We start from the raw sequence: 23,689 nt of genomic DNA on the forward strand, positions 1-23,689 counted from the left end.
GAAGCAATAAATGCGTAAACGTAAAGGTTTCCAACTGCAAGTTCGAATTCACTGATAATATTCAAGGAGATGCGTACGTATACTAAGGCGACATTGAAACATAAATTTTTCATATTTGCGCGAAAAGCTAGACTTCTGAGAAGATGCGTTTGACTCAGAAGAAGGATTTAAGCCTCCGGAAGAAGCTCTTTTTCTCTCCTCTTCCTTTGCTCTCCGCATCCTCCTCCTCCTCTTCATCCACCCGGGATGTGACCTCTGTGTTGACCTCTGACCTTTCAGTAGCCGCACGATCCGCCCGGTTTTCGTATTCGTGCCTCATCGTCCCGTGCAGGTTGTCTATGACGCTGTCGTGCGTCATAGAGCTTCGTCGCGATCCCTTTGTACTGGCGGGCTCCACAGATCTGCAGAAAAGTGGTTGGAATTATCCGAAAGGTCAGAGTTTATTGGGATTTTATTCATACTGGCTCTGTTATGCTTCGTAAGCAATGGATAGTTCATATAACTCTGCACAAAACTTTTAAACATTTTCGACAGATATGCATTGACAATAATTAATTTCTTTGCTTCCAGACTCGCCTTTGGGAAAAATACAACTTAGATTTAAATAAACGGAATCAAGATGCAACGTTGGTTAAATAGAAGTTTTTTCAAATTCTGAAAAAAAATGATTTGTTAATTTTTCTTCTAACGCGGTTATTTGAAAATTAATAGTTTGCCCAGTTTCCCTTGGAAGCTGAGTAGTTTTGTAATACAGCGTTCGAATATTCCCCAACAACTTCAATACCGTCCGCCAACATTAGTTGTCGGATTTGCCCATTTTTTAACATTCACGAAGGTTAAACCATGTCCCCTATTTCATAGACAATCATACCTGCATGAGCTTGGTCGGCGCCTGTGATGGGAATGACGTCTGGGTAGTTTGGGTCGTGGGCGGTCCCTCTCTGGAGGGCGCACTTCGTACCCTGGAACCGGTGCCTCTACGTCATCGGAGTAAATACTATCCGCATCGTCGCAGTTGGGTGGAAGCAGAGAGCGTACTCGACCAGATTTTCTCGGTCTGTTTGTGAAACGAAAGGTTGTGTTAAAGATAATGTTAGTGGAACATTGTCTAAATACAGTAAGGGCCTGCACCGACTGGACCCTCTTTCGTGGGGCATTAAAGCGGACATGTGAACTTTGCGTAACTGTATGAAAGTTTTTTTGGTAAACAGGCTTTTCTTGTAGATCCAGATATCGTTGCGTCTTTAAATAAAACTATTTAATATAAGTGTTGATTTGTTCGATAAAATGATGGCTCGTGAAGCCAAGCTGGCATGCATAGTAACATACGTTGTAAAACTGTTTGCTGTACTTATACTTACAGCTGTGGATCGTTCCTGGTGTGGTAAAGATCGTCAATATCAGCCTCAGTGTTGTGGCTTGTCGTCCGACTCAAATCTACAAAGTATGTGAATCGGATTAGTTTGTTTGTGTAACCTTCAGAATGTGGAGAAACCACTCAAAGCGTCAAGCCCAACAAACTAATGAAAAAAAACAGGCAGACGAATGGCTGGTTAAATGCATCGCACGTCATTTTATGTGCCGGAAGCACATTTTTTTGTTGAATTAATATGCCTTGCAACCACGGTAATGGCATAAAAATGAACCGATTTAACTCGGGCAGAATTAAAAAGTCCATGACAAATACTGCAAAGGCGATCCACATGTTTTTTTATCATGTTCTTACGGTTAGCGCGGCGACCAATTGACGAGGGTGGTGGCATTCTGGTGCCATCTAGCGACGGGTTGCTGACCACGGTGATGTCCCGCACGTACTGACGATTTCTGGCAAGATTTCTCGCCTGTGAGGTAAATATGATGGAGTTTGTTTTCACATAATGGTTAAATGCAAAGCCGCTGTGCGATTAGTTATCGAACACCAACTACTAGAATATATTATTTAATAATAAGTTTATGTGCAAGCATTGAGACAATAATGATCAGTGAGCAGTTGTGTACACTGTTTTGACCTATACGGTTTCACCACTGTGGCTTGTCTCTGACGACTGCCAGCTAACTAGTCAGACAGAGACTATTCCACTTTGCAGTTTACGTCGATCCGCTAGATACCAAACCAGGCACACAAACTATACTGGAGACGAACAACGGTAGAACAAACTACGGCCAAGCAACTGCTTGGGATGAGGCTTTTTAGTCAAAACAGTGTTTGCACAACTGTTTGCAGCTCGATAGTGAGTTTAGCTTTTGAATATTTGGAAACAAATTTTGTGTTGTTTCATGTTTTTTTTTATAATTTAAGGAAACCATACAAAAAACGTAAATCGCGCCTAGAAAAAATAATTTTGTTTGTTGGAAAACTGGTGTAGGATCAAGTAATGCTATCGGGTAGTCTTAGAAAATATTTTTGGATTTTTTATATTTTTGGTTTTGTAAAATCCGACGTAAGTTTCGACGAAAAAGCGTGTTAGCAAACAGGGTTACCTCTGTAACTTCATGCATGACTTCATCTGCTATTTCTCCGTTGCTCTTGATTCCCAATCTCTGAAGTCGAGCTGCTCTTGTGGCGCTTACTGGAATTCTGCGATTTAAACAATACACGTTGCCACAAATCCCAAGCCAAATACTGATTAAAACATTAGTTTGGTTCCTTTGCAATAATAGGTAATTTAGATGATATTGTTTCGTTCTATGGAACGGACAACTATCTTTATCGGAAAAGTTTAATTCAAAATTGCTGAAATAAACATGACATTTCTTCGTGACTTGACAACAAAATTGCAATACTACTTATTATTTATGATTACTCGTAAGAGAAGAAGGCAACATATCCGCTGCGTTATACTCCGCCAAAACTCACGATTGTATAGGTAAAATTGTCAATGTAAATTCGTTGTAATTTAACTGACTCTTGTTTGGAATTGAATCTCGAATGAGGTTAACTCACTTTTTTACATTATTTTGTCCATAGATAAAATATTACCAAAATTTTTCTAAACTTTGTCACGTGACTTGTATAAATAGCTCGGAACCAATCAAAATTCATTTCCAGGTGGAGTTACTCACCCGGGAAGCTCATCGTGGATGGATCTGGATGGCGCTCTCCTTGCGGATCTTATTGTTCCAAACTCCACCTCTGCGTTATCCCTCGCCAGCGGACGAGGCTTGTATCGCGATGACGTAACCGTGACGTCATCGCGTACCTCCTCCAGCTCGTCTTCGTCTGCTTCAGTCCAACGATCTCTCCCGTACTTTGGGTCGTTACTGAAAGAATCAGTTTGGGTAAAAGTTGAAAGTATTGGGGTCGAATGTTAATCTAGATTTTTATAATGTTTTAGTCCCACATCAAGTTATTGATCTTCAGCTACTCAACAAAAAAAACCCGTCTATTTAAAACATAATTTCTTTGACATGTGGCACTGCATACATCAACGGCCATGCTGATATGCTATCATCGCGAACTATGCATTTTTAACTCCCCCAAAAAAATAGTTTATGTCAAAAAAATTGGTGTAGCTCCATTTTGCATCGCCTTAGTAAAACAAAACAACGAATAGGTCTAATCATTCACCATTCAATTGCAACTGCCGTTTTGATATATTTTTTGAAGCGAAATATAAATGTCTCAAATAAGAAATTGTTTCTGTCAAACGATTCTAGTGATCTTTTTTAGGTTCATTTATTCCCTCCACGTTGGTTGCAGACACTGACAATATTGTTTCGCAAAAATATATTTGTCTTTAAATGAAAGCCATCTTGTCTTTAACTTTATTATGAAGACAATTCTTGCTTGGAATTGAAAATAAATCGTTTCCATTATAAAGATAATTGTTACTTACGTGCAGATGAGGGAACACATCGACTCCCAGAAATAGAACTCCTGTCTTTCTCGATCCCTTTGCGGGAACTGAACGAAACTCTTCTCTGCCATCAGTTGCTGAAGAGGAACCGGAAGATCCGACCACCGGAGGGCGTCCAACATCACTATGACAACCGCATCTTTGGCATCCATGGCCATGCGCTCTTGAATTACCTGCATCGAAAAGCGACATATATATTCCATGTTATTGTGTATAATGACGAAATGTACAGATTACATTGCTCTGGTTGTTATACATGCACAAACTTAATTAAGAATGACCACATTTTTGTATGTGTTTCCAAACTAGTGAAACATGGCCTCGCATTACTTCTATTTCTCCATAACTTTTGTTGGAGTTTACCTTTAAAATGTAGAGGCAGGATTTTTCTTGAAGAAATTCGTGCGTGAGCACCAGTGCGATTTTCCTGTTTGAATCAATACATTTGTGCAGTGTGTCGATCTGTAAAAACCTTGTGTTATTATTGGCTAAAAACATGTAAACTTTTGTTGTACCCATTAAATCCTAATTATTCCTGCAAGTAATCCCAGTTCCGTTTGTTTGACGTTGTTAATGATATATATATTTCGCCTGTATTTTCAGGCATCATCGGTATCGCTTATTCAAGTTGAATCATGATCATGCATTTTTGTGAATTCGTTCGTTTAGTCGCCCATAGCATAGAAGTAAAATATTTTACCACCAAAAACACTTGGCCAAACCTTTATAGTTTTTCCTATGGTAAACACTTCAAAGTTGAGCTGTCGATTTTCTATTTGTGAAACACTGCAATCGTCACACGCATTGAGGCTTTTCTGAAGGTTCCGCTTTAGTTTCTGCATCATGACATCTTGAACCCACTTGTGGTTTTCGTTGTGACACAAGATTGCTGCATCGTTTAACTCGCCGTCCTGCACACCCAAATATACTCTGTTATTAATCGACAACCTCCAGAAAACCGTATTTATTTTAAAACCAACTGTTACAAAGGCAGCAACAACGATGGATTGCGTTGCTTGACTGAAACGGAATGATATTATCTTTGAGAAAAATTGATATTTTAATAAACGACAATACGTAAATCTTGTTTTTTTTACAGGAGTAGAAAATAAATCGCACTCCAGAAGTTAGTTTCTTGAAATATTATGTTAACACCAACGTTAGTCATAGAAATCACATAAAGAAGGGCTTTTGACTGGGCGGTGATTCTGTCGTAATTATCGTGGCTAAACGTCACGTCAACGCATATTTAGCACGAACTATGAGGACAGATTCGATTTGTAAACCACAGGGGTGAGAAGCAGTTCGATTTGAAACGTGTAGAAACAACGACATTGCAAAAGTTGCATTCAAAGAGTGATAAGCCTTGAAAGTAAAACCGGTGGACGTATAGTATCGATTCGATGCCACAGTATTTGACCAAATGGTGGTGAAGTACGTAAATATCAGGTGTGTGATTTCTAGGCGGTGGGCGCAGAGTCGATTTGATCCTATTATAGTTGATCGAGCCATGAGGCTTGACCCAAACGCATGTGTGATTTGGAGGCGGTGGGCGCAGAGTCGATTTGATTCTACTATAGTTGATGAAGCCATGAGGCTTTATCTAAAAACATGGGCGATTTGGCTTGACCCAAAAGCATGTGTGATTTGGAGGCGGTGGACGCAGAGTCGATTTGATCCTACTATGAGAGACAACCTTCTTGTGAGGTCACAGTGCCTGGTAACGGACCAGACTAAGTTGGTTACAGGACTGTGGTGGAAACACGTTGAGCGACAGTTGATTGGAGATTTAATCTTAACACGGACTGGGTTGAGGTGGCCGAAGGTCATTAAAGGGAGGAGAGTTTTTTAATGTTAACTGGGACTAATTGCGAAGCTCTATAACTACGATTCAAAAGGTGGGTTCGTAGACCTGTTGTTCTCCAGGAATGTACGAAAAATGGTGGTGAAATGGCAATGAAAGCCGAAGACCGTTTAAGGGATGAAGTGAATTTTGATCGAAACTTGGAGATTACCATTAGTTCAAATTGTTTAAGTAAGCGAATAGTTTCTCGCAAAAATGACTGTTGATTCGACTTAAGAAGGTTGTCTATTGACTGTTTGAATTTCGAACGCAGCTGATGATCTTAAAGGCAAGCATTACGACTCTGGGCGCTTTGCGTCTGGAGTTTTTTTTTCACAAAATTTTTTTTGGATCGTTTTTTTTTTTTTTGTAAAATTTTGCTGTAATGCGTTGTGTACACACAGAGTCGATAAACCGACGACTTTTAGCCAAAATTGAGCATTTTTTGTCATTGTGTGCACACAGAGTCGATTAAAATTCTTCAAAAAGACGTTGTGTAAACACAGAGTCGGCCCAAAATCGCAAAAAAATAAACGCGAGGCGCGCGGACACCAAATCGAGCGTTTTCATCGATCAGAAACCCACAAACCGACTTAAAACGACGAATTGAAACCGAAATCGCGATTTCCAATCCGCCACTAGAGCCAGTTTGTGAGCAAACCAATCAGAAAAGTTTACTCGATTCGATGCCGCACGCCTCGCCAAGGTTCCAAAGTTGAACTACGCTCAAAAACCACTTTTTTTCACTAACAGCGGCTCGTTACAGGAGCTGCCCATCGCAGTAAGCCCTGCTCTCAGGGCATTCTATGATCTGCCATCATACGTACTTTTGGCGACATCACATGTCGATAATTAGGCACAAAGCACGCAAAGATCTCCAACGACCCTGCGAAATCGACCACCTTTTCCACGTCTTTCTATAGTAGCCCAGGAACGACTCTGCGTCCACCCACAACACATTGCAAATAAAAAAATAAAAAAATAAGGTCACGAACGACCAGCATACAGCTCCGGTAAAGATATGCGCATAGCACATCTCGTCCACGGGCTTTTAACACTTGTTATCCCGCCAACTTCACGTTACAGATTGGCCACCACACAGACCAGCTTTTTACGTTTCGGGACCAACAGCTAAAACCGCCTATCAGGCGCAAAGTACCCAGAGACGTCACTCCTTAGCATTGGCTCAAGCCATCGCATCACAAAAATCAACCACCTTCACCATGTCTCTCCATAGTAGTTTGGGATCAACTCTGTGTACACACTCTGCACATACAAATAATTTTAAAAGCGTCTGATGTTACGGGCTTTCAATACTCGACACTTATCACTACTCGACACCCCTCACAGGACAACATTTCGAACCACATCAAGACTTCCAGCGCCGCGCGAGGATTTGCTCCTATACACAGTAGGGAATAATGTACTCTGCGTCCACCTCCCACCAATATATGCGCGTACAGCGGAGGCACCATCACTATTACAAGAGAACAAGATCCATTCTGTGTTCACCGCCCAGTGTTGTGTATTGAACATGTGCGATTGGGTGGCGGTGCACGCAGAGTCGATTTGATCCTACTATGAGAGACAACCTTCTTGTGAGGTCACAGTGCCTGGCAACGGACAAGACTAAGTTGGTTACAGGACTGTGGTGGAAGCACTTTGTTGAGCGAAAGCTGATCAGAGATATAAACACGGACCGGGTATAGGTGGTCGAAGGCCAATGGAGTGATGACGTGATTATTAATGTTGGAAACTGGGTTAAATGAGATCTCGCTTGAGGATAATTTGAACCCTGAAGTAAGGTTTATGGACCCGCGCGTTGTTGGAGGCCAACAATGACGCCAGAAAGATGATAATGGCCTGAGGCAGTCACCAAGTGGATTTATCATATAAAGACACCAGTTGAAGCTTTGAATTTAGAATTTAGACGCACGTGATTAAAAGTGAGTTTTGGATTCGTCGTTAGTTCTTCCATGCATGACTCTGGGCGCTTTGCGTCTGGAGTTTTTTTTTCCAAAATTTTTTCAACTTTTTGCGCGTTGTGTACACACAGAGTCGGTCAAATATCGAAAAAAAAAGAAAAGGCGCGCGGTCACCAAATCGAGCACACTTCATCGACCAGAAGCCCACAAACCGACTCAAACCAACGAACTGGAATCGAAAACTCGACTTCCAATCAGTCACTCGAGTCAGTTTGTGAGCAAACCAATCAGAAAAGTTAAACTCGATTCGATACCGCACGCCTCAGGGAATACCCTACATCACGCGTCCATTCATCCTCACACCGTTTCGAACGGCGACTCAAAGCAACTCCACGTAAAAAGCGCTTCCAATCGGAGTCAGCCCAACTGTCAGGGTAACCTCTCATTTTACCACACAAGTCTACTCTGTCCTCGCTTATCGACCATTACGTACCATGTACGCACGGACGTCGAACGTCGGACTTTAAACAAGCGAACCGTGCTCTTCAACCACAGCTTTCGGCACCACGCCTCTCCATAGTAGTGCAAGAACGACTCTGCGTGTACAGAAATCACAATAAATTTGCGCAACCTTCTCCAATCGAACGTGTGCAAAGCAGTGTTCTGCATCCACACCACAAACCTCGTCCTAACCACGGCAATAATGTCAAACCATCGTCTCAGAAAAATCAACCATCTTCACCCGCGCGCTTCATGGTAGGGTGGAAACGACTCTGCGTATACGATCACCCAAATCGAAATAAATGAAAAAGACTCGATGCAACTGCGCACTCTTGTGCGACTCCAAAAAAAGTCTCGCGCGCGGATAACCCACAGACGTCCAATGATCCAGAAATATCAACCACCCTCCCCAACTCACTCCATAGTAGCGCTGGAACGATTCTGCGTACACCCACACCAAAATTAAAAAAACAAATTGGGGTCTCGATACATCTCTTCCACGGGCTTTCAATACTTGTTATCCCGCCAACTTCACGTTACAGCTTGGCCACCTCACAGACCAGCTTTTATCTTTCGGGATCAACAACTAAAACCGCCTATTAGGCGCAAAGTACCTACAGACTTTGCTCTTAGCATCGACACAAACCATCGCATCATAAAATCAACCACCTCCACCATGTCTCTCCATAGTAGTTTGGGATCAACTCTGTGTTCACGTTACGCACAAATTCAAATAATTTTAAAAGTGTCTGATGTCACAGGCTTTCAATACTCGACGCCCCTCACAAGACAACATTTCGAACCACATCAAGACTTCCGGCGCCGCGCAAGGACTTGCTCCGATACACAGTAGGGAATAATGGGCGTCCACCTCCCACCAATATATGCGCGCACAGCGTAGGCACCATCACTATTACAAGAGAACAAGATCAATTCTGCGTCCACCGCCCAGTGTTGTGTATTAAATAGTGCGATTTGGAGGCGGTGGACGCAGAGTCGATTTGATCCTACTATGAGAGACAACCTTCTTGTGAGGTCACAGTGCCTGGTAACGGACAAGACTACATTGGTTGCAGGACTGTGGTGGAAGCACTTTGTTGAGAGAAAGTTGATTGGAGATTAACACGGACCGGGTAAAGGTGGCCGAAGGCCAATGGAGTGATTACGTAATTATTGATGTTGGAAACTGGGTTGAAATGAGATCTCGCGTGTGGATAATTAGAACCCTGAAGTAATGTTTGTGGACCCGCGCGTTGTTGGAGGCGAACAATGACGCCCGAAAGATGGTGATGGCCTGAATCAGTAACTAAGTAGTTTTTTCATTCAAAGTTACCAGTTGAAGCTTTGAATTTAGACGCACGTGATAAAAGTAAGTTTTGGGTTTATTGTTAGCTCTTCCCTGCATGACTCTGGGCGCTTTGCGTCTGGAGTTTTTTTTCCAAAATTTTTTTTTAAACTTTTTGCGCGTTGTGTACACACAGAGTCGGTCAAATATCGAAAAAAATAAAAAAAAGGCGCGCGGTCACCAAATCGAGCACACTTCATCGACCGAAGCCCACAAACAGACTCAAAACGACGAACTGGAATCGAAATCTCGACTTCCAATCCGTCACTAGAGCCAGTTTGTGAGCAAACAAATCAGAAAAGTTTACTCGATTCGATACCGCACGCCTTCGGGAATCCCCAACATCACGCGTCCATTCCTCAAACCGTTTCGAACGGCGACTCAAAGCAACTCCCCGTAACAGTTGCTCCCAATCGTACTCTGGCCTGGGCAACTTCTCATTTTACCACACATGTATATTTTGTCCTCACTTATCCACCATAACGCACCATGTACGCCATAACGTCATGACGTCCAACTTTAAACATGCGAACCATGCGTGTTAACCACAGGTTTCGGCACCACGCCTCTCCATAGTAGTGCAAGAACGACTCTGCGTCTACACAAATCACAATAAATTTGCGCAACCTTTTCCAATCGAACGTGTGCAAAGCAGTGGTCTGCATCCACGCCAGCAACCTCGTCCCAACCTCGGCAATAATTTTAAACCATCGTCCTAGAAAAATCAACCATCTTTACCCGCTCGCTTCATGGTAGGGTGGAAACGACTCTGCGTATACGATCACCCAAATCCAAATAAATTAAAAGAGCTAGGTGCAATTGCACACTATTGTGCGACTATCAAAACACGTCTCGCGCTCGGACTATCCACCCTTCCAACACTCTCCATAGTAGCGCTGGAACGACTCTGCGTTCACCCACACCAAAATAAAAAAAATAATTGGGGTCTCAATCCACCAGCATACAACTTATTTCAACATATGCGCTTAGCACATCTCTTCCACGGGCTTTTAACACTTGTTATCCCGCCAACTTCACGTTACAGATTGGCCACCACACAGACCAGCTTTTATCTTTCGGGACCAACAACAAAAACCGCCTATTAGGCGAAAAGAAACCACAGGCGTCACTTTTTAGCATAGGCTCAAACCATCGGATCAAAAAATCAACCACCTTAACCGTGTCTCTCCATAGTAGTTTGGGATCAACTCTGTGTACACGTTCTCCACAAATACAAAAGTTTAAAAGCGTCTGATATCACGGGCTTTCAATACTCGACGCCCCTCTCAAGACAACATTTCGAACCACATCAAGACTTCCGGCGCCGCGCGAGGACTTGCTCCTAAACACAGTAGGGAATAATGGACTCTGCGTCCACCTCCCACCAATATATGCGCGTACAGCGTAAGCACCATCACTATTACAAGAGAACAAGATCCATTCTGTGTCCACCGCCCAGTGTTGTGCATTGAACATGTGCGATTTGGTGGCGGTGGACGCAGAGTCGATTTGATCCTACTATGAGAGATAACCTTCTTGTGAGGTCACAGTGCCTGGCAACGGACAGGACTAAGTTGGTTGCAGAACTGTGGTGGAAGAACTTGAAAGCTGATCAGAGAATTAATCTGAACACGGACCGGGTAATGGTGGCCGAAGGCCAATGGATTGATGACGTAATTATTGATGTTGGAAACTGGGTTCAGTGAGATCTCGCGTGTGGATAATTTGAACCCTGAAGTCAGGTTTGAGGACCCGCGCGTTGTTGGAGGCGAACAATGACGCCCGAAAGATGATAATGGCCTGAAGCAGTAACCAAGTAGGTTTATCATTTAAGGACACCAGCTAAAGCTTTGAATTTAGACGCACGTGATAAAAGTAAGTTTTTTGGGTTTATTGTTAGTTCTTCCATGCATGACTCTGGGCGCTTTGCGTCTGGAGTTTTTTTTTCCAAAACTTTTGGCGCGTTGTGTACACACAGAGTCGGTCAAAAAGGCGCGCGGTCACCAAATCGAGCACACTTCCTCGACCAGAAGCCCACAAACCGACACAAAACAACAAACTAGAATCGAAATCTCGACTTCCAATCAGTCACTCGAGTCAGTTTGTGAGCAAACCAATCAGAAAAGTTTACTCGATTCGATACCGCACGCCTCAGGGAATCCCCTACATCACGCGACCATTTATCCTCACACCGTTTCGAACGGCGACTCAAAGCAACTCCACGTAAAAAGCGCTTCAAATCGTAGTCAGCCCAACTGTCAGGGTAACCTCTTTATTTCACCACACATGTCTACTCTGTCCTCGCATATCGACCATAACGTACCATGTACGCACTGATGTCCAACTTTAAACAAGCGAACCATGCTCTTAAACCACAGCTTTTGGCACCACGCCTCTCCATAGTAGTGCAAGAACGACTCTGCGTGTACAGAAATCACAATAAATTTGCGCGACCTTCACCAATCGAACGTGTGCAAAGCAGTGGTCTGCATCCAAGTCACAAACCTTGTTCTAACCTCAGCAATAATTTCAAACCACCGTCCTAGAAAAATCAACCATCTTTACCCGCTCACTTCATAGTAGTTGTAAAACGACTCTGCGTATACGATCACCCAAATCCAAATAAATTTATGGAGCTCGATGCAACTGCACAGTCTTTCGCGCGACTACCAAATAAGCAGTCCCGCGCGCGGACAACCCACAGACCTCCAACGATCCAGAAAAATCAACCACCTTTTCCTCGTCTCTCTATAGTAGCCAAGGAACGACTCTGCGTTCACCCACACCAGAATTCTGGGGTGTCGATCCACCAGCATACAACCACTCATTTGAATATATGCGCTTAGCACATCCCTTCCCACGGGCTTTCAACTTGTTATCCCGCCAACTTCACGTTACAGCTTGGCCACCACACAGACCAGCTTTAACTTTTCGGGACCAACAACAAAAACCGCCTATTAGGCGCAAAGTACCCATAGACTTCGCTCTTTAGCATTGGCTCAAACACATCACACAAGAAAAATCAACCACCTTCACCATGTCTCTCCATAGTAGTTTGGGATCGACTCTGCGTACACCCACACCAAAAGAAAAAGAAAAAAAAAAGAAAAATAAGTGATTGCGCATCAGCCCCCGGCAGCTCGTTTGAATATGTGCGCATAACATTTCTCCCAAACCGATGAATCGCAATTTCCACGGGTTTTCAACACTTGTTATCCCGCCAACAGGACGTTACACCTCGGCCATCACACAAGCCAGCTTTTCATCTTTTGGGACCAACAACAAAAACCTCCTGTAAGGCGCAAAGTACCCACAGACTTCGCTCTTTAGCATTGGCTTCAAACCCACGGCCAAGTAAAAATCAACCACCTTCACCAAGTCCCTCCATGGTAGTTTTGGATCGATTCTGCGTATACCCTTGCAGAAATGAAAATAATTTTAAGGACACGATATCTCATGCACCTCCCGAACCAATATGTATCCTAACTTTCACTGGCAATGGTTACTCGATACTCGACAAACTTGTGACAACTCGCGCATGCTCTCCCTCATGTGCACAAGTAGGGAGAAATGGACTCTGCACACTCCTCGTCAACACTAAAAGGATTTCGCATTTTCTGCTGGATTTCAACCTCCGAAATTCCGCCAACTTGGCAATACTACATTGGCGACCATATAAAGGCATTACAGCGGTTGGCCTTAATGCTGCTATGTAGTAGGGTCGTGAGTTACTCTTCGTCTACGTTTCTATCTGAGAGTCGCGCCAAAAAAAAGTTTGTTCGCTAAAGCGTTGTTAATTCCTGGCAAAATTGCAGTCATCCACAAAGGAAACAATGGCATCTTCCAAGTACTTCTCCGCTTGCTATGACAGCTAAACATAAACGCGGTGATTCAACAACTATTTCACCGCCAAATTAAAATTACAGCACGGGCAATCGTTGACAAAATACGCGGGAATTCTGTCTGCATCGTAGGAAACATTGGACGTTGCGTTTGCCACCACACCTTTGCGCATTTGCAAGTAAAATTGTATGGACAGAAACATCTATTATTGGGTTGTTAACAGAAATATTCGTACGTTTCAAACTCACTGCAATCGTCATCGATTGACAATAGGGGGTCAAATGGCATTTGTGAATTTGATTGAAACGGAAATCACGCCTAATATTCATATTGGTTGGATAATAGTTCCAATGGTTTCAGTCTGTTTAAAAAAATTAAAATCGAAAGGTTTTTTGTACCTGAATGACGATGTCGCTGTCGTACTTGGCATAATTTGAGACAACCTTTTTCTTGTCTCCATTTTTTCCGCAACAGCACACCTTCTCTCCAGCACGAACCCGTGCAATGCAAAGTACCGCAACGATCAGGATTACGAGGCCGACCAGCGAGAGAGGAGCGGCCACTGCCCAGTATGGAAAAGTGGTTTCCACTTCTCCGCAAGTCAAATCCTCTTCGGGGTCAAGAGTCAACAGGTTCTTCCCTTTCAGATTCGGTGGATCCGCGCACGTGTATTGAACTAAAGGGGAAGCTGTTGGTGATTTTTTTTGGAATATTAAGAAAAACAAGCATTAACTAAAAAAATTTAGAAACAAGTTGGTTCCTAGATTTATAAAGCGGATTAATTTAGATCAACTAGTCCCAAAAGTACTGGGTTCCATAAATAAACATTAAGGAAAAAGAAAACAGTAAAGCCCATGCAACTGCTAAGAAATTCATTTTTCAGACGTTTCGATTGCAACTGCAATAATTGTCAATGTGGAATATGAAGAGTTTCGTGAACTAACTATAGTTTTAGGAAAAAATAGCCAAACACGTTCATTGAGACGTTGTCAAAAAACGTTCAATCACAAACCTTAGTGGTATTTTTGTTTTGCTACTCTAACCTCCTAATAGGGTCGCGACACATAATTTTAAAAACCATATGATCCAGACATAATGCGAGCTTAAAACTGCTGGAAATGTTCCGACAAACCTGAACGTGGGTGAAGGTGGTCGAATATTTCTTGCGGAATTAACTTCATGAAATTGACGAATTGTTTAAGGTTGCAATCGCACTTGAATAAATTGTTGGATAAATCGGCTCTGGTCAATGCGGGGAAAGTCCCTATGCCGATCTGTTTTACGTGGGTGATGTAATTCCGTTGCAGGAACAATTCTGCAAAAAGTTAAAGAGTTTTAAAGTACTAATGCTGGAAAACTTAACATGCGTTTTTGACACATCGTCTTTCACGTTAAATCACCACAAATTTGCAAAACATGAAGAATAAAAAAATGTCAAAAAATCATTCATGTTAATATTCTAGGAAGCTCGAAGAAGTACAAGCTACAACGAATATACTAGTTAACAGATTTAACTCACTAAAGCTTACGGTCTGTAATCCTTTAGCTTTGTGGATTATACACATAAGGAGCTGTAAAAGTTTTGTTTTCTCGATTTCATTGCCTATGTTAACCCCCCAGCAACATAAATTCTTTCTGATTTATCATCGTGACGTCATACCTTTCAGTTCCATCATTTGTCTCATCTCCAACTCTCTGATGCTGTTGTAACTTAAATCGAGAACTGTCAGGATATCAGGGTATAGGAAAGTGTCCATAGGAAATCCGGGTATTTTGCAGTGTGAAAGGTCAAGAATCTGAATAAAATGTATTGTTACCCAAGGTCGAATGGCCAGTCAAGGTCAGTTCACAGCTTTATCGTGTTCCAAAGTAGTTTGACTGTAGCACATGCGGATAAATCATAGAATAGGATTAATGGTACACCAAGAAGAAATTGCTAGGCAGGATCAAACTGGTAAAATTTAGGAGTATATTTACTCCAATGGCATCGTCATATATAAGGCGAAACGTATTTGCAACTGCAAACAAATTTGTTTTGTTTTTTTTTGTTTTCCGCGTAGTTTTTGTTTTCACCGCACCTTTGTATTCACTTTAACTCACATATTTTGCTTGGTTATTCCCCAAACACATTTTGGCATGTAACTGCACTTGTTTCAAATTTTCACGTTTTATTTTACACGCTCGAGCAGCCGTGCTTACGTGGCAGACGTGTGATGCGCTGATTGGTTGAGATGCGGCGGGTGTTTTAATCAGTGGCAAGCCCGACATTCCTCTTGCGGTGTCGCGGGGTGAAGAATGATTGTTCATTAAGCGCTGAGGTGAGATAGACGGAGATTTGTTGTTGGGCGCTGTGGTCTCGTATATTGAGACTTGTTGTTGGGCGTTAAATGAGGTGCAGTGTCGTTGTGTGTAACCCGCAAAACAAACGTTGTTTTCAATTGCGCATTTATCGTTTATTAGCGTTCTTTCATTTAAATACAAAAGTAGCCACGTGGCTCCAGGTCTTTGCAGTAAACCGTCAGTCCAGGGTTTACCAAGTTGGGATTGCCGACCTTGCGTTTGCGCAGTTCGGGTTGGACAAACTATTAGTTTAGACGTTTAACAACTCACCACCTGTACGTTAAGCAGAATTGCAGAGTCGCCGCACTGGTTTCGTTCAACGACAACAAAGCTAGTGTGCACGCCAAACGACTGGCGTCAAAATAATTTCAAATCGCTGTTTTCGCATCTGTTTATTTTAATGTGGAGATCCGAAACCACAACTGAAAACTCCCGGTTAGGTTTAAACTCACGACCCTGAACATTGACGTCATGAAAAGCTGAGATTGATGAAAAGGACCTGGCAGGGCAACATTATCGCTCTAATGCGCATTCAATATTGCTTCAGTTTTTAGATCAGTTTAAACAAAGGCATTTAACCCTTTAAGCGCCGCAATCACTTTTCAAAAATTAAAAATTTTTGATGCTTAAGTTCAGGTACCTATAACTTTATTTCTACAAACGCTAGACTAAAAATTTCAACACAAAAATCATAGGAAAATTCATACTCTACACAATCATCGCTTTTCTAGTTCAATAACTCCAAGTTTTCGTGTAGTTATACCTAAAAATACAACCACCCCTACTAAAACAGCTTTCAAGCCATAGTACCCTTCATAAAAACGTCCATAACTCCCGAAATTGTGCGAATTTTGAAATAATTCGACTGTTTCCTGAATCAATGTGAACACCAAGACGCAATGAAGCGAAAAAAACGGATCGCTACATTTAAAATTTTTGAGCGACGGTACTGTCTAGTAAACTGAAATTTTAGAGAGTTATTTTGGTATAAGTTACTTATATACTGTTAGTTATTGCTTGTAAAAAGGCTTGTAAGCTTTGTTACACAGCTCAGACGTTTGCTAACTGATAGCAGATGAATTTGACAGCACTTCTAAAAAAAAATTTTTTTTGTTCCTTTATGTGTTCAACTGGTAGTGTATGTCAGCAAGTTGATGAATAAGAAGGCATAACATCAATACATATTGATAATTGAATAGACAAGCCTTCTGCCAGTGCATATAAACCTTTTCCATGAAATAACAGAGACAATGTATAAAAAAGACAAGGAAAAAATTAGCTGTATGAAATTGAAGCTACCCCATTTACTGGATGACGCCCACAGCCACGCCCACAACTGTTTGATTCTTGAACAATTTGCATGAATATATGATTGCATATTTGCATGAATTCCATATATATATGATGCTTTGATACCAAATTATGGATCAGGGATGTTACAGAGGTGACTGTAACATCACCAAATCACCATCATTGAACTTTTTGTGGATATGTTTTGGATATACCCTTCGAAAACCATTGGTTATTGTTATGCAGAGGAAAGAATTATTCAATGTTGGTTTATGTATTTGGCCATGCTTTAGAGATTATCATATTAGTCAATAATGTTTTGTTTCAATTGTGTTCAACGTAAATACAAAGTAAAAAAAATGATATCTCCATATTTGCATGTAAATATATAGTCATTGTGACGTCATAGGTTGCTAAAAAACACACCATTAGAAAGGTGAGACCTTCCTCTACAATTCTTATGCAGATCATTACCAGGTACAACCAACAGATAAAAGGTTGTTTGGCAAGGTATGCAATGATACCAAACATTTTTTGGCTAATTTTTCCATACATCTGGCTTTGCATGTAAATATATAGTCATTGTGACGTCATACAGCGAAAAAAAACACACCATCGGAAAGGTCAGACCTTCCTCCACAATTCTTACGAAGATCATTTCTAGTTACAACGTACAGATAATAAGTTATTAGACAAAGTATGCAGTGACATCACTAAAAATTTTCTGCTTACTTTTCCAAAAATTTGGTTTCAAACAACGTCAATTTACGAAAAAAGTTCAAATACAAAGGTACAACTTTGTTATGTTTATGTGAAACTACAGCCCTTGCGCCTTCCGTTGGTAAAAACCTCAAGTCGTTACGCGCACTACAGCGTGAGATATGCGCGAAAGAAAAAAGGCGCTCTGCTGTCTGGCCAAAGCCAATGCATTGGCTTGGTGGCGCTTAAAGGGTTAAATACGATTTTTAGAAGAAAATAAATGAATGTTGAAAAATCAAAAAAGTGACACCAGGAACATTGCTGTCGATCACTCGTTACATCGCACGCATTTTAATACGAGTCTTTAAAAACTATTTGCAATGAAGGCCATTATATCCACGGCAGAATGAAAAAATAGGGTCAAAATTACCTCCAAGCTATCCATGAACATAAAATCATCGCTGCATATGATATCTATCTGGTTTCGTGTCAGGGTGAGATTTTTCAGGACTTGAAGGCGGGACAGCGAACTACCCAGTCTGAGAGATTGAAAATCTGTTGGGGTGGAAGATTTTAGTTCTTTAGTAAAAGTAAGCATAATTCTTACTAAGATCGAATTGAAAAAAAAAAATTGAATTTTCACGAAAAAATACACCAATGTGTTTTCCTATATTTGGTGAAATTTCTTAAATAAGTGGATAAATTTACTAAATTTAAGTATTTGGGACACACCAGCTATTGGCTTAATTTCGCTTAAGTTACCACCCCACGTTGTTGGTATTGAAAACACAACTCATTTTTAAACGTTTTCGTGGTAACCCCTTTTATTTGGCTATAAGTCGACATAACAGGGTCACGTGATTTTCAAATTTGTCGCGCGAAAAAGACGAATTTACAGGTTTTTAAGTTAGCTCAAGTTAACCAGATTGGTGTTAAATTGAAAACCAGCGGTTGAATACCTTGTCGGTCTTCGGGAATATAACTGGCGAAGTTGTCTCTAATCTCTTCCTGGGTTGCACACCTCGACGATTTGATCCGGCTAATCCTGTATGTTAACAATGGAAACCATAAGATTATTGAATTATTTGGCATTTGTTTTTTTTAGGAGAAGTTGTCGTAAAACTACATAGAAATTAGCCTCTGCTGCTCGGTGGTGGTGATCTACGGATCTTTTTTTACTTGTGAGGTAACTTATCTCTTGAGCAATTTTGGATAATATCTGGGCAGTGACTTTTATGCAACAATTTCAATTTAAAATGTTCTTTCAAATATTTTCGTTTTGGCCTTTTTGTGTTTCACGGGTTTGGATTTCCGTTATGGTGCGCTGCTTTGAAACCATCAAATGAATTAGTTTTTCGTGTATACACGTAAGGTGAAATTACCTGTTGTTTGACAAATCCAGGTATTTCAGGTTTAAAGGTAGTCGATCAGGTATGGTGTTAATGGAATTATAACTCAAATCCAGTCTTTCCAACTTCGGCAAATCATCGAACGTTTTTCTTCCAAAGTTGGTCAGTTTTGTCTACAGAAAATGGAAAAAAAACTTTCTTGTGGGACATAATCTGACCTATCTGACCTAAAAGCCTATATAGAGAGTCGAAACAAAGACAACGATAAAATATTTACAAAGTGGAACGATTGACAAAGAAACAAAAAATGTTTGAAGCTCGAAAGCAAAACCATGTATATGCAAACCACAATATTATGTCTCAGGGCCGGATGTATCTCATTAAAGGTCTTGGGCACTTCAGACTTGAGTACCCTATCTACTGTAAACAACAACAATAAAAAATAATATAAGTTAATTCCAATGATGTTGAAATCACTTCTAACCGCTTGTAGTATCGTGTCCGCAAATAAATTTAACCTAACAGCGAATGAATAAAGAACGTATAGGACTCTCCCTATAGAGTCTATACTCTTGTTACCCTAAGCACGCGGAGCTACTTCATCCAGTCATACTGTGTCTTACATTCTGAGTGCTGCATCCAGTCATGGTGAGAGTTTTCAATTCCTGGAGGTTTGCGAAGACGGCTGTGAGTTTTTTAACCTCCATACATGAGAGGTCAAGCTCTTCGACCGAGACTGGAATGGAATTGGTCGGAACTTCCTCAAAGTAGTTGTAGGAAAGGTCAAGGACACGTACATTGGTCAGAAATCCACCTTCGAAGGAAAAAAAAACTTATTTATCAATTTGAAAGTGCGCTAGCCCCGTGCCACAGTCTACAAGCTGCACTGAGGAGACCTTACAGGTCGAAACAGTGTGTACTCTCATTGACTATCATGACCTTTTTTGCAAAAATATGAATTGAATTTGGAAGTGTTTTCCATAATTTGTATTTTATTGAGGCAATATTTTTTGGAAGTGACAGCCCTTTGTAACATAATTAGTTTTCTCCAATATCTGAAGCAACTGATCGTATATGGAAAGGTGTTTCTTGAACACGAAAGGAAAAACCAAAAAGATTAGATGTGAAGTTCTGTCACCAAAGTTATTAAACCAATAAAAGAATTTTATAACGTTCTAAGGTAGTACAATGAATTGCTTTTATAGACGCTATATTCGTTATAACCTAGATGCAGCGGGTTATTTTGATTGAACTTTATGTAAGAAGGGATTTCAAAACCGTCCAAGGTTGGATTCGAACTCCTAACCTTCTGCTTAAGGACCTATATGGGTATTAGATTGGAGAAATCCTGTGTTCAAGGCCCTCGGCTGTAATGCATCTAGCGACTGTCCTCCTTGGTGGAGGGCTTTGACACTTTTTCAGCAACTAAATTTGATGCCATCGCATAGAGAAGAGAGTTGGAACTTACAAAAAAATGCAAATGAGTGGGTAGTTGAACGATTCATTTTTCTGCAAAATCCAGTTCCATTTTTTGTTGCTCTTTTAACCAAAATACTGAGTAACCAGGGGGGCAAATGGCCCTGGGGGGTGGCTAAACCATTTTTTCGGAGACTAATTTCGATCAAAATTTGTAGATATGAAATGGATCTTTCATAAAATCACAAATGATTGGACACTTAAACGATTCATTTTGCCACAAACACAGCCTGATTTTTTGCTCCATTTTCAACATAATTTTCAGCAGCACCCACCAGCAAGTTACAACCTAATTGGAATAGCCCAAAACCCCACTAAAACTGCCCCAAACACCCTAAAATTGACAGCACGCACGCACATGTGCGCTCATTCAACCGTAAATTTAACTTAATTGCGTCACTGCTTTGCTTGGTGATGCATGACTTTGCATTGTGACACAGGTCTACACGGTGGGCATTTCCCAGCACCAAAACTAATTTTCATAGAAATACCAATATGCGTCCTTAAACTTACCTGCTTCGTCATACAGTTGCGGAAAATGTCGAATTTTGGTGTGGGACAAAATCAACACTTCCAACGATCTTGCGCTCTCCCCGAGGTCACTAAAGGTCAAATTTTCAAGGCTGGTGTGTGAGAGGTCAAGTCGGGTCAATCGTCCCAGATGTCTCATTGCCAGTGGGTCAATTTTCTGAATATATTTCACAATTATTTTAATCCTCGGATTGTTTTAACAGTGCACTCTACTACTATTCAGTTATATTCCGTAAAAAAACTGTCTGATTAAAAGATTGAAAGTAGGAAAACCTGAGCGGTGTCAAGCGGTATTCCTGCAACCTTACACTGAAAGCTTAGATGGTGTTGGCATTGTTCCAAGTGACAACACAAAGACACAAACAGTATTTAAAACCGAACTTACAGTTTTGATAGTTATGTTTTTACGCTATGTATTTTTACATTCTAAAGACGCCTATGGGTAGATCCATAAATTGTATGAGTCGATCGCGGAAAAACATGCTAGCGTGGTGAATTATCAATGTCATGACATGTTCTGGGGGAGGCCACCCCCACCTATATTGCTATAATTGAAGTATGTTTAACACATATCAAAAATACCTTGTGAAGGATGGAAGACCTAATAGGATTTTGCATTTAAGGTCTTAACAATCTGATACCTGTGTTGTTACGTTAACCGGTGATAAAGAAAACATCTTCATTATAGTTTTAAAATATCCATGCGTATCATTCGTTAAAGTTTCAAAAGTAGCTTACGGTTATTGGATTAAAGGAAAGGTCAAGTTCATCCAGATACGTGTGGCCGTCCAAATAACCTGCAGTAACCTCTGTAATAGCATTTCCCTCGAGGTCAATGACCGCAACATCCATCGGGATTTTGATGGGAATCTGCTTCTTATTTCTGTTCGCACATTTTACGAACTTTCGACCTGAGAACAAGATTTTAAACGGAACAAATTTATGTGTGTTTGCTAAAACCGTTCTAAAAAGTGGGGAAGGTTCATTTGTAGTCAGTTTTTCAAAAGATTGGATGAACATTTCGAAGTGCCTTCCGTCAAAATTAAGGTAGATTTTAAGGTAAAATAGAAATACATCAAAAATTACATTTAAGCAATGGAGCCAAAGACATGTTTGATAAAGATCTGTTAGGGCCGTTTGGCGGGCAAGACTGTCGTAGAGTCACAACAAAGCAGCTATGATGAGACTTAATCGGTCGAAATAGTGGCTCTGTAAGTACATTCTTACCATCACTCTCCAGAGTACATTTGCAATCGTCTGGACACATTGAAACTCTGTTCTCAGCATCAGTCTGACGTTTCTGTCTCCTCAAACCCTGTCCTGACGTCACAAGCAGACACAAAACAACCACCGTCGCCAGGGCAACGCAGATTGACTTCGGACTTTGGTGATGGAACGCCACCATGCGGTTTGTTGTTTTATTACAAATGTATAAATCAGTGCGGACAAGTCGCTTTTAACGCGAAACGTTTTAATGTATACTGGTGTATCTAAACACCTGCAAAGACAACATGAGGTGTTAATAAGTACATCCTTAAGTTTACGTTTACTAATAGATACTTTATCTAATAAATTAATTGTTGTAATAGATAAGCCGCACGTAAATGTTGAAGGCATACTTAGGTACCCTAAAACAATAGTTGTCCACAAATCTGTCGTTTAAAATTGTCACATATGCTGATACCCTTGAGCGATGAAATGTACGGCAAAGCGAGTTAAAGGTGAATTTCATGGAAACACAGAGCTATAGACATAATGTCGGCGTAACATTAAAAAATGTAAGCAGCCCTCGGTTGTGACAAAGGCCCACAAACTGTAGGTTAAAAACGTCTGTAAGTCACGGCTCGAGTAAATACAGTACATAGTAAGCACTGAAAATGATTTTTATTGTAATTTTTCATAAACACTGCCCAATACAAAACCTCTTGCTTGTACAACTACAGAAGCTACCTGTCTAAATGATACGTATATTCCAAACCTGTTGTCCTCAAAATACCGACCAAACTATATCAAAAAGTCCCATACTTACAATATCCTCAGGGATAATTCATTTGCATTGAAACTAACTAAAGATGTGATGCGTCTAGGCGGCTGTACACAAATCAACCCGTGTCTGTGAGCTTGAGGTTTGGCCGAAAGCGTTACTCGTCCAACCAGATTCGGGCGCGTTTTTTCTACGCAGTTTTTCGTGGCCTGGGGGCTAGTCGTGTCTCACTCTTCCAATTACAAGCAAGATCTTTACAAATCTTGGCACAGGCAAATTGACGCGACAATTCACACAAGACTGGAAGCCATATATCTTTGTCACGCGCCAGTAAAACGCAATGCTCTTGTCGTTAAACCAAAAATGAGTTTTGATTGCACCAATTGCGAGGTGGCAAATTACGCATTTTATGACTAATGTGATGAAAGCCTAAATTTACGTTGTCTTGATTAATAAAATCTTTTGTTTTTGATAGCATTTTTGCAAAATATGCATTTTATTTGATGTTTAAAGTATTTTATAAGTTTTCGTCATTGCCAACTAATTATTGTACTTTCATGCCCCTGGACCGTAACGTTGCGTCGACCCATTGTACTCTTTTATATCTTCCTGTATCCACGTAATTTTGGGGTCTCGGTCACAGGTAAACAGAACGTTTATCCAACAACTACATATCCTATTAAACCTAATCATGCCATGTTATTGT

The 23,689-nt window shown here is 40.9% G+C and overlaps 1 protein-coding gene across 2 annotated transcripts; it reads right to left on the reverse strand.

Annotated features, from left to right (window-relative positions):
• Positions 1-140: 140 nt before the first annotated feature.
• LOC145913254 (toll-like receptor 2) lies at positions 141-22,463 on the reverse strand. 2 transcript variants are annotated; one of them, XM_083000849.1, is made up of 19 exons: positions 22,227-22,463; positions 21,738-21,910; positions 20,982-21,156; positions 19,616-19,806; positions 19,026-19,165; positions 18,627-18,688; positions 18,074-18,222; positions 14,975-15,110; positions 14,447-14,629; positions 13,713-13,990; positions 4,580-4,768; positions 4,221-4,319; positions 3,837-4,030; positions 3,064-3,261; positions 2,482-2,578; positions 1,727-1,841; positions 1,362-1,437; positions 872-1,057; positions 141-401 (listed from the first exon to the last, which is right to left on the reverse strand). In XM_083000849.1, exons 1-19 carry the CDS (start codon positions 22,402-22,404, stop codon positions 155-157), a joined length of 3,066 nt encoding a protein of 1,021 aa, XP_082856975.1. In that variant the 5' UTR covers positions 22,405-22,463; the 3' UTR covers positions 141-154. The 2 variants fall into 2 exon arrangements, with proteins under 2 accessions (XP_082856975.1, XP_082856974.1); XM_083000848.1 differs by having other exon boundaries at positions 18,074-18,198; positions 18,603-18,688; positions 22,227-22,462.
• Between the last annotated feature and the right edge of the window lie 1,226 nt (positions 22,464-23,689).

The sequence above is a fragment of the Ascidia mentula genome, chromosome 9 (assembly GCF_947561715.1).
Source record: "Ascidia mentula chromosome 9, kaAscMent1.1, whole genome shotgun sequence".
Classification (NCBI taxonomy): Eukaryota; Metazoa; Chordata; class Ascidiacea; order Phlebobranchia; family Ascidiidae; genus Ascidia; species Ascidia mentula.

Bases quoted from the DNA above. Each gene is read 5' to 3' on its own strand.
- LOC145913254 (XM_083000849.1), bottom strand. From the start codon at position 22,404: ATGGTGGCGTTCCATCACCAAAGTCCGAAGTCAATCTGCGTTGCCCTG. The intron at 21,157-21,737 runs GTAAGCTACTTT...AAATATATTCAG, and splicing joins TTTCCTTTAATCCAATAACC to AAAATTGACCCACTGGCAAT. The intron at 19,166-19,615 runs GTAAGACACAGT...CATTTTCTGTAG, and splicing joins CTGGATGCAGCACTCAGAAT to ACAAAACTGACCAACTTTGG.